At 54.5% G+C, this 13,932-nt stretch overlaps 1 protein-coding gene across 4 annotated transcripts in view; it reads right to left on the bottom strand.

Annotated features, from left to right (window-relative positions):
- The window catches only part of PLXNA4 (plexin A4), a 464,525-nt gene that overhangs the window by 386,417 nt on the left and 64,176 nt on the right, over nt 1–13,932 (bottom strand). For 3 of the 4 annotated variants that reach the window (XM_059074236.2, XM_067042138.1, XM_067042136.1), the window contains exon 2: nt 9,491–10,743. The exons of the other annotated variant lie outside the window; for it this stretch is intronic. In XM_059074236.2, the coding sequence (XP_058930219.1) occupies nt 9,491–10,675 (1,185 nt within the window). In that variant the 5' untranslated portion in view covers nt 10,676–10,743. The remainder of the gene's footprint in view (nt 1–9,490; nt 10,744–13,932) is intronic. 4 annotated transcript variants of the gene reach the window in all.

Below are 13,932 nucleotides of genomic sequence, written 5' to 3'. Positions count from 1 at the left end.
CCCAGCTGCAGTTATGCACCTGGCGCTGTGGGGACAGAGGGCAGGGCCACAACTGCCGGGTTTCGAGGAAGAAGTGACACTGGGACTCAATTCTGGGTTCTCTGTCCAGGACAGTGCATGGCCAAGCTTTCACACACTGTGCTATTTCAGAGGAAAATGACTCAAGAGCTTAGAATTCAACGGCCCCATTTTACAGAAGAGAAAAACTGAGGCTCAGAGAGTGAAATGACCCCTCATGACCTATCACATTCCCAGACTAGATGGCAAAACGGGCATTACACGGAGGCTTCCTCCAGGTTGCTAGAGGGTGGCCCCAAAGGAACCGATTCCAGGATCAGGGAACCTACTGTCAGGATGAGAGGCTGCTCTGGGGCAGTGCTCGCTTCCTTTTCTGCTGTCCAGGATGAGCCCTCCACCCCTCTGCGATCTCTGGGAGGAACTACCTCTCCCATCCCGAGGAGGCCCTTGGCTAGTCATCAGAGTGGGCTTCCTCCTTTCCTCCGCTGGAAGTGGGGAACCAGTGAATTACGCATGTGGGATTTCTATATAAAGGGAGATATTGATCAGGTAAGTGTAGTAGCTCACGTCTACATACAGACCCCAGCTGTAAATCTCTGCAGTACAGGACGATAATGATCTCCCACTTATTGGGGCCAGATCTCAAATAGAACCACTGACCCCAAGGTGTTCATCAACGCACCAGGGTCTGATGCCCACTGTGTATGACGCTGTGTGCCGTCTGACGGCAGGGCAGGAGGGAAGCGGAGACAGCCCTCAGGGAGGTAGGAACCCCGTGGGGAGGCCCTGGTTGGCTTAAGGTTACTCTCATCAGAAGGCCTGTTACTCCATAAAATACTCCCACGTGCCTGAGTGCTCGTTTCTGTAACAGAGAAAGATCCAGAAACTTGGACGATACCACCCTCTGACTGCTTCACTGTTCTGCATAAACTCTCCTCTCGCTCTTATGATTTCTAACCCTCCCCGAAGCTCCGCCCATGGCCCCCCCGTGCTGACCCCAGGTGGCCGAACTCTCTTCAAAGCTGCAGAAGCCCCGAAAGAGGTGAAGGTCGGCCCTACACCTGGGCTGTGAGCCCAGACGTCAGGCAAGGAGCGGGAAGGAGGCCTCCTCCACTTAATCGCTAACCCATTATCTCAGAACGGTTCTTTATTGTGTCTTCTTCAGTGAGATTGTAGGGGGAATGAATGTGCAGAGACAGAGAGGGGAAGCCAGCAAACCACAGCCACGGTAACCTAGTTAGACCAACATGTTATTGAAGGGGCTTCATGAAAAGTGTCTTGGGGTTGGAGAAAGAACCACACAAGTCGCACCAAGATTCCCAAGAGCCACGTGCCTTGGTTCTAAGCAACTCAAAAGGGTGGGTATGGGCTTCCCTGGTGGAGCAGTGGTTGAGAATCCGCTTGCCAATGCAGGGGACCCGGGTTCGAGCCCTGGTCTGGGAGGAGGCCACATGCCGCGGAGCAACTAGGCCCGTGAGCCAACAACTACTGAGCCTGCACGTCTGGAGCCTATGCTCCGCAACAAGAGAGGCCGCGACAGTGAGAGGGCCACGCACCGCAATGAAGAGCGGCCCCCGCTCGCCTCAACTGGAGAGAGCCCTCGCACAGAAACGAAGACCCAATACAGCCATAACTAAATAACTAAATAAATAATTTTTTTTTTTTAAAAGGGTGGGTACCAAAATACAGGTCATCTACTTGGTCACTCACTCATCATGACAACAACCTACCCCTCTAATAGGAAGCTAATGCCACTAATTTGAGCTGTTTTCCCAAGAGAAGGGCATTAAGCCCAGCAACCTCTCTGCAGTCCAGAACGTAACCAGTAGCGAGCCGTAGCAATGCACCGCTCCTAAGAGAGGCTGAGCATAGCAGGCAAAGAGCAGCTCCGAGTCAGGATCCCGGGGATTGAACCCCTGACCCGCTCCTCACTAGCTCAGCTGCCGAGAGCCCTGCGTTCCTCCCTCTGGTAAGGAGACGGGGCCACGACACCAGGCCTGGAGATACAGGCAGGCCAAGCAAAAGAAACAGGAAGGAAAGTCCACTAGCCCAGTTCTGCAGGTGACCTCCATGATGGGACTAGTCCAGAAGCCAAAGCTGGGCCCCTGGAAAAGACGAGGGAAGGCCTTGGAATGGCTGCAAGCGAAACCCACTCGGGTGTTGTCCCTTTCCTTTCGTACCTTAAGCTTCCGAGGTCCCCAGTAGCTGCCTGTCAAGGGCAAAGAAATCCCAGCCGGCCCCTCAATCCCACGTTCCCGCTTCTCTCCCTGTCTGCTGCAGACCACCTCAGCTGCCACCAGGGCTGTAACTGGAGCAGGGCACAGCACAATGATTAAGTCTGTGTGTTTTCTAGCGGGTACCGGGTAGCAGTGGTCCTGATCGCCAAGGCTGAATTACGGGGTAGGTCACTCCCTTGTTGGCAGGAAGAGATGCTATTAGCCCCACTCTCGTTGCTGTGCATCTCCCCCTCTTTGCTCCTCAGGCCCGAGTGTGGGTCTGGATAATGTTGCCTGCACGCAGGATCAATCAGCTGAACAAATCCCATTATATTTTGGAACACTGACAGAGACACAGTAATGACACCGAGACTGGGAAAAGATGTGGGCTTTCTTCTCCCCCGCTGATCCCGTTTCAAACACATGGACAGCATGCGGGGCCCAATCCACCAGGAAAAAAAATGTAAATTGAGAGGCCGAATGGAGAACTCCGTGAGTTGTCTTTTTTCCTGCTCTCCACTAACTTTGTTCATGAAATGAAGCAAGCGCCGTGTGCCAACGTGTGGTCATTCCCCTCTGTCTTACAAAAACTAAGGGGCACGTGAAGGTGACAGCAAGGACAATCTGGCTGGAAATGTATCCTCTCCTTCAAAGGCCTTAACTTAGCATTCGTAACACGTGCTGGATGGCAGGGAAGGCGGACGGGGCACGCTCCGGGCCTGGGATTCTGAACATAACATCTGGGTTAGGCACAACCCAGATCTCTCAAAAGCAGGTATGGGTGGAGAAAAAAATATCAGTACGAAATCACAGCAATATTATTAAGTCTCTTTCTGTCTCATCAGGTGGTTACTGTAACCAAAGGAGACTATATTGATGATGCTATGAGATGTTTCAGCGCTCTACAAATATAAGGTGCTCTGTGACTATCATCATTTATTAATGTCTCTGTATTTCTCTTTCCCTAGGAGTCTCAGCACACTTTATTAAAGGGAGATTGTTTTATCACCTCCTTCTAGAAGGTGAAATGTATAATTTAAAGCAAAAAGGAAACCGCTCACCAGCTCAGTGATCTCTCACGAGCTGGACCTGGCTGAGACCCAGAGGCCCAAGCTCCCAGGCCAGCATCCCGGCCAAGACGTCACCCTGTGGGGATGACGGGGATTGAAGGAAAGGCCCAGAAATGCAGATCTGGATGGATAAGTCAGGCCAGTCTGTGTGCTGACTGAATGAGAGGCCTGGCTGCCAATCTGGGCTGGGCCGTCGCACACCATCTGCGGGGGGGGGGCAGGGTGTGTGTGTGTGTGTGTGTGCGCAAGCGTGTGTGTACACGGGAGAGAAACCTCGCCGTGTTAGCTGCTGTGTGTGGTGTGGAGGTGTGAGGGAGGATAAATCACAGAAAGAGGGAGCCTCAGAGATGACTGCGCACCGAGTGTGAGTGAAAGTGAGAGAGTGAAACACAGCAGAGAGAGCGACAGACAGAAATGACGGGGAACGGACACCATGAGAGAGTGATTCATCTATCCAGAGCGGAGAGGATGCGTGTGCACACGTGGGTGTGCGTACAGGGGTGCACGCCTCTGCGCAGGGCTTCATGAAGTCGTCCTCTCGGTGTTAGGACACGGCATCGCCGGCCTCACATCCTACCTGCTGCTCGGTAAACCCCGCCCTGAGGTCGTGGCAGCCGTCTGTGTTAACGGTCTGCGGATGTGGTTCCTGGGTCTCGTCCCCCTTCCTGCTGGCCCGGTGGGCTCCAGGGTGGTGTCCTGGGAGGTCATGCCCAGCCTAGGAGGCCAGCCTCAAGCCCCTTCCTCTCATCAGGCCCAGCGTATCACCCAGGGCTCAGCCACCATCCTGGACCCCAAAGCACCACGTGTACTTGGCTGAGATGCAACTTTAATTGCAAATTCTGCCAAAGAGAAAGAGGTGGGTGTTCTTTCCACCTGAATACCTGGAACAGGAGCCATCTCAAGGGGAGGCGGGGGGAAACTTGAATAAAGACAGGGTCTGTGATATGGCAGCACCTCCCAACCCACTGCTAAAACACAAGTCTGGAGTACGGGGTCAATGGGCTGTGAGGGGTGAGGGCTGGGGCTGATGTGGAAGGAGATTTGTGATGTGTGCTGTCACTGGGACCTGAGTGTGGTGTATGTAGTGCAAGCTTAATGGGCCCCGTGTGTGTGTGTGTGTGTGTGTGTGTGTGTGTGTGTGAAGTGAACTGGAGTTGAGGAAGGAGGGATGGGGGAGACGGGAGCAGGAGTTCCTGGTCTGCTGAGCAGAAAGAGAAAGCTCTGCCTCGCGCCACAAACAACAGGACATACCCATCCAGTCAGAGCTGCACTTCCTGCTGACAGGAAAAGAAAACAGCCCGAGCAGACGGGCAGAAGCCGACACCCGGAGCCTGGGGTGGCTGCCTGGCCATTCTGGATACACACGCTGGTGGCGTTTCAGGATCCCAGGCGCCAGACCGAACGGCGTGACCATCCAGGCTGGGCTGGGAGGCCAGCCCGCGTCCAGGGGGTGACCCCGTCTCCTCCCAGGGCTGCCCTGCCGGAGAGCAGAGTCACAGCCAACAGCACACACAAACGGGGTTCTCCTTTCCCACTCGCCGCTGCTGGAGGTGAAGCGAAGCTTGGGGTTGAAAATAAAAAGCTCGGTCCCGGGTGCCTCTGTGAACCTCGTGAGACTGAGCAGGGCTGCTGAGCAAACCCTGAACTCAGGCAGGCACCTGGTCTGGCAATGGCTCTCAGTCAGGGGCTTCTGGAAATGTGGGGGGGGTTTTCCCAGTTCCCGCAGTGACTGCGGAGTCCGGTCCCACTGGCACTTAGCGCTCCAGGGCCCAGCCAGGCAATCGCCCTGCAATGCCAGACGGCCCTGCGCCGGGAGTCATCCTAGCCCGGGTGCCCCCGCTGCGTCATGGAGAAACACCAGCAGGAAGAGCACCTGGCTGAGAATTAGGGTGCATAGAAGGCTCTGGTCCACCAGCTACGTGACCTTCAGTGAAGTACCTGACTTTTCGGTTCCTCCACCTCCTCCACTGGACGGGATGTCTGCCTTTCCCATTATCCTGAGGACTGCTGAGAGAAGAGGAGGCGATGAAGCCCCTTTGCAAACTGTCAGGCACCACACGGCCTCCCCAGGGGGACTGTCGGGCGGCTCGGAGGCCACCACCCTCTGCCCCCGCTGGACAGGTGTGAGGTGGTCACTCCGGTGACAGTCTCCGCCCCACGGACCGACAGCTTCTAAGTTCGAGCCTTGAGGGGGCGATTAAGCAGCTGATTTTTGCTCATCCAGCCTTCTCAGCACTAAAGCTGAGGCTGCCTGACTCCTACATCCATTTCTCAACTGTTTCCAAACTTAGGGAAGACGTAAGTGGCACGAGTGACAGTCACTCTCACGGCCTCAGCCCTCGTTCCCATCACACAGGCTGTAATGACCCGCTTGGATGCGTCTCTCTCTCTCCTGGACTCCTAGGCTCCTGGAGACTGATGTCACGTCATGATTCTTGGCACCAACCAGGAGAGGGTACATTGCCAAGGGCCTAATGAGAGTTTCATCCATGCATTAACCCATTTGGAGGCGGAAGGGCTGGTGTCCCGTGAGGTGACCCCAAAGGCTGAAGAAAGGGTGAGGAGATGTAGATAGCCGTGCCCGGGGGCCTCCACGACACCGGGCCTCTTGGCCCGCATAGAACACAAGAGGCTCGGGCCCCAACAGCCTCCAGCCCAGCACTCCCACTGCAGGTCAGGAGTGTCGGGGCTCCCATCAAGGGGCTGAGAGCTGTCGCCTTGGCCTGCTCAGGGCCGTGGCACATGACAAGAGCCTCAGGCTATGAGCTCCTTGTCTCAATTGTCACTGCTCTGCAGACAGACGGTTTGGGGATCCCGGATAGCAGCCTTCAAAGGCACCAAAGACAGAGACCATCTCAGGGTTGAGCAGCAGAAACAAAGAAATTACATCATCATCCGTAACCCCGCCCCCGGATGCTCACCAGCAAAAGGCCTTAGGTTGAGCTACAGTCTCCCAAGTCCTAAGACACACTGGGAGGAGCCCTGGCTGATCCCTCTAGGACCCTCCTTCTGCACAGGCCCTCCTGAGGTCCTTAGAGTAATTTTCAGATGCCAGCCCGTTTGTTCTTGGATACCTCTTTCCATCCAAGCTGGGAAAAACACAGGACACAAGAAAGAATGGGCCAGAAGGCAAAACTAGAAGTTGCTTCCATTGCCCGCCTCCCCCAAGCACCAGCAAACACCTGGGCTGCTTCCCCAGTCTCTACACCCAACGCCCACTCCAGGATTTTTGTTTGCAACATGCGCTGACTTTCACAGGGACACAGTCCCAAGAGGAAGACACTCCTGGCCGGCTTGGCCCTTATCTGTGATAGGGGCTCAGCCAGGCTCTCTGGTTCTCCTGGAATAAAGACAACAGGTTGCTCCCTGGAGGCCTGCAGATCGAGGCTCCAGGTCCCCAGCCCAAAGCTTCTCCCCCCAGCTGGTCACCAGGCTGTGGGCCACCACGTGGCTCCACCAACGCCCCATGCACGGCAGCCTCCGACCCCATTTTCCCTGAACACAGCCAAACACAGCTGGGACCTGGTGAGGGGGTGGAGCCTCAGGGCTCATACTACTTCCTGCTCTGAGTCCTGGAGGCATGAGTTCAGGGGAAGGAATGTGAATCCCAGGAAATGAAGAGACCAGAAAAGCCTGAAGAACACCACGGAACAAGCATTTCTAGCTTAGGGAATTAGGACAACAGGAGCGCAATAAAAATGAGTCACTGGGCAAAAGGTACTAAACACCGGTTATAAAATAAGTCCTGGAGATGTAATGTACAGCACGGTGACACAGTTGATAATACTGTATTGTATATTTGAAAGTTGCTAAGGGAGTAATCTCGAAAGTTCCAATCATAAGATAAAGAATGTGTTAGGGACGTTAACTGGACTCTTGTGGTGATCATTTTGCAATATACACAAATAGTGAACCATTAGGCCGCACACCTGAAACTGATATAGTGTTACATGTCAATTATATCTCAGTTTTAAAATGAACCACTTTTCAAGCTCTTTGAGTTTGTAACTATGACAAAACCCACAAGGGACACCCAACCCTACAAAAAACAAGTCCTAAAGTCAGCCTCCTGGGCCTTATGCTCCCCTCCTCCACTTTCCTGCAGCTGAAACGCCGCAGGACAGAGGCCATCTGAGAATCAGTTCCCCTGCCCAGGCCTCAAGGGAATCCTGGACTCAGAGGCAAAAAAGAACTCTAGAATTCATCTCATCCCTTCCTGCCTCAAGGTAAGAAGGCAAAAAGGAAAGGAATCCAGCGGTCTTGTGAATGAATGAGTGCAGGAAAAGCCGGGTTTGCAAACACTGTGCCTGTGAGGGCTCCTCAACGGGGACACTCGGGAGCCTGGCCTGCGTGGTCTGAGCTGAGGCCAAAAGAACCGTAGCCAAGCCCCAGAGCAAACTAACTCGAGTATGGGCTGAATCAAAGGAAACTGATACTGTGCATTAAAAGCTGGTGTGGCCTTTTAGACTGGCTGGGGAGACAGCCCCAGCCCTGTGCGGAGTTTCTGGCCTCCTCCTTCCTGCTCTCAGCCCTGAACTTGCCTCGAACTTGAAAAGGCTAATTAAAGCCCAAAGAAAAATCAAAAGCTTGTTATCTGGCTCCATTACTCCCAGTCCTGGCATTAGCCTGTCTTGCAAAGCTGCCTTCCCTCTGTTCTCTCCAAGGCCGCCAGGCAGATGTTAGGACCTGCAGCTCTGCAGACTCCCGTGATGAACTTTGCTTTTTGTACTGTGGCAGGGAGCAAGGGCGAGACAAATGCTTGCCCGTGGGCAGCCAGGCTGATCTCCGCAGCTGATTTTACTCCCCAAAGCATTGTCCAAAAAGACAGGGTTGGAGCAAGTTTTCTGCAGCAAAAATAGCCAACCCCTCTGATCTCAAAAGAACTAGCTGTTTAGTAAGCACACAGCATACATTTGCCCTTTTCTAACACAAGGTGTATGTGTGAGTGCTTGTGAGGGCCTTTCTTGTGTACGTGCACATGCATGTGTGTAGGAGTGTGTATGTATGTGCGTGTGTGCAAGCGTGGTGGCGAGAGGCAAGGGGGTGGGGGTGGTTCTCTTCAAATGCGGTCTCTGCTACTCACTCACAAACTCTATGACCTGGGGCAACTCATTCAGGTTGTTGGGCCTCAGAATGAAGGTACAGACCAGGGGATCTCTGGGCACCTTCCCCATGCCAACACTCTTAGGGCATCTCCCCAGGGACCTACGTCTGAGTGTGTAACATACATACACAAAGCACAGCACCTGGCCTGTCATTCACTGCCTCCATGTCGGAGCAGTCCATGACCCCCAAGTCCATAAACCAGTCTCACAGACTCTCTCGAGTAGATCACCTACTGCCCAAACCAAAGTCTCCAAAAGACATGTCACCTGCTAGGGCTCGGCAGATACAGGGGCCTCCCCTCAAGTCTCTGGCCTGGCAATGATGGTCAACGTGTTGCTTCCTTCTTTGGCGCGTGGTGCCTCTCCCATTCCCCTTCAACCCTCTGTCACCCAGCACTGCTCCATGGCTGCTTCTGCACTGTGACATGTTTCTTCCATGAGACTGTGCACACAGAAGATACTTAATAAATACAGTTCTCCCCTCTATGTTCACTGGACTCTCACCCTACTTCTTCTGATCTTATCTTCCCATTTCCTAAAGATACGCGAGGGGCTACAAACATACCTCTCCTGAAGTTCTACATCTAAGACCCCAAATGTAAAATGACTGTCTCCCTACCCCCAGGCGTGGTTTTACTCTAAGCTCTCTGCCTCCACCACCCATTGGTTTTATTCTAAGCTCCCAGCAGACTGACTTTTGCAGCATGGTCGGTAAGAAGGCGGGTACACCTCTCAAGTCACCGCACACGACAGTGCAGCCTTCAAGAATGCCCGTTGCACGTGGCACCTACGGCACACAATTCCGCCTGTTCCAGCCCCTCCTCCTACAGCCAGTGAGCCAGCCGGAAGAGAGAAAAGTGCCGACAGGAAATCTACATTTAGCTCCAGCTCTGACTCGTATAAGCTCGGTGCCATGGTCACAGCATGCTTGAGCTGGTGATAATCCGAGTCCAGTGAGACCCAGAGGTGGGATATACTTGTCTCATCTACAAAATGGGACAGATGATTCACACCCCATGGAGGCCACAGCCTAGGTCTCGACACGGTGCCAGCCCGGCCCACAGGCCCTCCCCGGACTCACCGCGCTGCTGCAGGGAATGTCCTTCACCTTGAGCCAGGCCAGGTCCAGCGTGCCCTCGCCCCGATAGCAGGACTGCAGCCGCTCCTTAATGCGGCCGTTGATCTGCTTCAGGATGAAGACGCATAGGGCCGACTCGTCCAGGGATTTCATTTTCCGCTTCTGGCCTTTGGAGAAGACGGTGAAGAGGAGGTCGTCCTCTGGGCGGACCCCGAGGGTCCGGGCGAGCACGGCCCCGGCTTTGGACAGGTAGGCAGCCTGCAGCAGGCGGTACTCCACCCCGCCACGCTCACAGCCGATGGGCACCTCCACGTAGGAGTTGAAGGCCGTGTCCTCCTTGCAGAGCCTCACGAGCTTGGACGTGTAAACCTGCTCCTTTGTGGTGGAGCCGGGGGGAGACACCATCTCAGGCTGAAGCGTCAAGAAGTAGACAAAGTTGCCGCTGCTGAAGCCGTAGACGTAGTAGATGTCAAAGTCGGGGATGACGGTGAAAGTGTCCGAAGGAATCTTGATCATCGAGGCCACAAACTCATCGTGGAAGACATACGCGAACATGCCGTCCGCCTCTGAGTTCTTGGTCAGTTTCCGGCTGGAGATGGTGGGGAAATACTCCGGCTTCCCGTCCACGGCCGTGGCAATGAAGAGCTTGTCGTCCAGGTTGTTGTAGGAGACGATCACCCCAAAGACAGAGCCACTCTCGTTGACCCCCGACAGGTAATGCTCCTTCTTGTGAAAAGGCTCCCCCAGCTTGAAGAGGTCCTCCAGCCTCAGGAGCTTGCAGATGCCTTGGTACAGGCTCCCGCAAGCGATCAGCCTGTTCTCCTTGTAGTCTATCAGGAGCATCTTGTTGACATTGTTGGTGGTGGTCAGGGGCTCGTTGCACGTCTGGACAATGCGGGGAGGGTAGCACTTGGGGTTGTCCTCGTCCGGCCCGGTCTGGTGGGTCACCAGGACCTTCAAGTCGCTGGAGAGCTTGTAGATGCGATTGACGGCCCCCACATAAATGTGCCCTGTCCTCTCGTCCACCACCAGGTGGTTGAAGCTCTCGGCGGGCTCCCCGCGGAACGTGACAAAAGACCGCTTCTGGGGCAGCAGGGCTGGCTGCTGGGGGAGGAGAGTGGAGGAGCCCATCCCCACCATCAGGAGGTGGGAGAGCAGGCAGGTCCAATTCCAAGGCATGGCTTTCATTTCAGAGACGCGTCCTCGGGGCACAGTCACACTAGGCGCAGCAGTGTCGAGGGAGGAGTGCGGGCTCCCTACGGGGCGGGGAAAGGAAAGACGTGATGCTGGTTGACAAAGGCAGAGGCTTAGTTTCACCCCACAGCTTGTCTGGCTGGGCCCTCAAAGCATCCTGCACACGCTGAAACGGACCTGCAATGGGGGACGCCGGGGCCAAGGGAGCCAGCCTCCAGTGTGTGGGTATGAGTGCCCAAGCTGGGTGGCAGCAGGAGGGCACTTCAGTAATAGTACTAGTAATAATACTAGCAACAGTAACAACAATGATAACGGTGGTGATGACGATAAACAGCCATTGCCCACAGAATGCCTGACTTTGCATCAGCCACTGTCCAGCACCTTCCAGAGACTCTCATTTCATCTTAACAAACCCTTCAGTGCACGGCATCTTCCATCTGCCCCTCCAGATCTGCTCTCTACCCTTCTCCATGCCCAGGAGGCTGACCCGTATGGACTATACCTCTGCAGGCTCCTTGCCCTTGGACCTGGTTAGGTGCAGCCGGTGGGGAGAATCAGCCGAAGCCCAGTAGGAGGGAGAAAGGCTAGGAGGAGGGGAGGGGGGCTGCAGGTCCTGTGAACCACCTCCTTCCTGCCTCCCTTTGGTCCTAGGGGAGGTAACGGGCCTCAGTGTTCTCGCCCCCAAACACTGCCCTGCCTCTAAGGAGGCACGTGTCAAGACCCCCTCTATTAACTTTCGTGCAAACGACCTGATTTGTATGTACAATGTTTCCTGCTAGGACCCTGACTAGCAGCCTTGTGATATAAGTACTACTGACACTCCCACCTTTACAGCTGAGGGGAGTAATCCAGGTTGCACAGCTGAAAGCCCTAGAGGCCAGCTGAAACCAGGACCAGGACTGTCCAAGTCCATGGCAGACTCTCATGCTATCCGGCTAAAACATCTCAGTTTACCCCAGCCAGGCACAGACGGGGGCATCCACCAGTAACTGTTTACGCACAGAAGACTAGTTCAAACAACCCTTTTTGGGGGGCTGTCCATTACGGCCCTGGCCCTCTGGGTCTGCACCTACTGCACAGGAAGCTTCTCCTTTGCACCTCCCCCTGCCGGACGGTGCATGAGGCCAAATTAACAACTCACATCCCGGATCCCTTTACTCTAGGGCAGCCACCAGGTCCTCCGGGCCCACTGCCCAGGTCTGAGCCCCGATGTCATTTTGTTTATTTCATTTTTCTTAAAGTCTTTATTGAATTTATTACAATACTGCTTTTGGTTTTTTTATGTTTGGGTTTTTTGGCTGTGAGGCATGTGGGATCTTAGTTCCCCAACCAGGGATCAAACCTGCACCCCCCTGCATCAGAAGGTGAAGTCTTAACCACTGGACCACCAGGGAAGCCCCCCGACGTCATTTTTTTTTTTTTTTTTTTTTTTTTTTTTTGCGGTACGCGGGCCTCTCACTGTTGTGGCCTCTCCCGTTGCGGAGCGCAGGCTCCGGACGCGCAGGCTCAGCGGCCATGGCTCACGGGCGCAGCCGCTCTGCGGCACATGGGATCTTCCCGGACCGGGGCACGAACCCGTGTCCGCTGCATCGGCAGGCGGACTCCCAACCACTGAGCCACCAGGGAAGCCCCCCAACATCATTTGAATGAGGCAGGTCTTGGCCGCTGCCCAGGGTGAGGCCTCCTCTGAGAGGTTTTCATTAAAGGCAGAGAACAAATGCTTTAAGAAAAGTGGTCAAGTAAGTAAGTAAATAAATAAATAACTCCCCCTGGAACAAAATAGCTCTCCATCCTAATGGTCTCATTCATTTCTATTCAAGATGCTTTTCTGCGTGTGTTTCCAGAGGATGTCTTCATCTTTCTTCCAGGTTGGGAGAAATCTGGGCAGGAATGGCCTACATCTTATTCGGAGACATCTCAGCTCCGTGGAATTTCTCTCATTTCCCCTCCCAAACAACTCAGAAACAAGGTGATAGGAAGAGATAGATGGCTGAGCCAAAGAAACCTATCTGCCCCTCCTACTAGCAGAGAGAGTACAAAGTTAGATGGAAACCAACAGAAGAAAGAAGAAGGAAAGCAAAACACACACTTGACATTGTCAGCTAACCATGACATTGACATTGACGTTTTCATTCCCAATGAAAACCACAAACGTTCTCAAGAAAACATCAGAGGAGGGACACTGGCACACCCACGACCGACAGCAGTCTTGTGAGCGGAGGGCCCTCATCTCTTCCCCCACGCGGCAAACGTAGGCTCAGGGCACGTTCCAAATGAACAAGACACCGTGGACCCAAGGATGGCCGAGGCCGGACCAGTCAGGGGCGCAGACGCCGCCAGAATTTAATTACTCAGACGGTGAAACATTACATGACGGACTCCGAGAGCTCAGGTGAGGACAGCTGACCTCTAACCCCGGGCTAGGGAGCAAGGAGAAGGCTGTGGGAGGCCTTGGAGAGGCGATGGCACTTGGGCTGAGCCGTAAACTTCGAGAGGACCCGCAGAGCTGGAAAGGAAGGGCCTCCTTGGGAAGGGGTCCCTGGAGCCACAGCAAGGGCATTTCAGCCAGGGTGCATGCCAGGAAGAGTCTGTCTGGAAAGCAGGAGGAGATCGGGCTGGAGAGGGAGCCAGGACCTCGTCAGGGTGTCCCTGGGAGGATGGGACTAAAACGCACGGTGCTGAGGGAAGAAACTTAAAGGAAAAGAGCTCAGCCCCCGCTTCCAGGCAGGAGCCTCCGCGCTCCTGCCGATCCAGCCTTTGCTTAAAGAACTGAGTTTGGAGCTGAGGCCTGTGAGCTCTGGGGGGGTAGGGCGGGGGCTGCCTTGCTCACTAGTGTGTCCACAGTGCTAGACCCACACCTGACATGGAGTGGAGACTCAAGAACGCTTTCCTGACTGGCAGGAAGAGGGGCTGGAGGCGAGGAGGATCATCAGCATCTGTGCATCGTTCATGGGACCCCAGGCCCCAAGGCAAATGCTCGCACACCCAGTACCTCACTCCTCAGACAACTGTTTGCTGGGGTCAGGAGCGTCTGACCTGCTTTTCAGGTGAGGAAACTGGCTCTGCGAGAGCATATGGCTCATAAGTGGCAGAGCTGGGGTTGAAAGCCAGCTTTGTATCATTGCAAAGCCCGTCCTATTTCTAGGAAAGCACAATTCCAGAGCCCTCTGAAGTCCAGTTTAACCCATGTAAGTTCCCACACACAGAGAAATCCCAGGACATCACCGGGCAATACCAGCTCTCTAGGAGAA

The sequence above is a fragment of the Kogia breviceps genome, chromosome 9, assembly GCF_026419965.1.
Source record: "Kogia breviceps isolate mKogBre1 chromosome 9, mKogBre1 haplotype 1, whole genome shotgun sequence".
In the NCBI taxonomy this organism is placed as follows: Eukaryota; Metazoa; Chordata; class Mammalia; order Artiodactyla; family Physeteridae; genus Kogia; species Kogia breviceps.
This window is presented reverse-complemented; position numbering and strand designations above follow the sequence as displayed.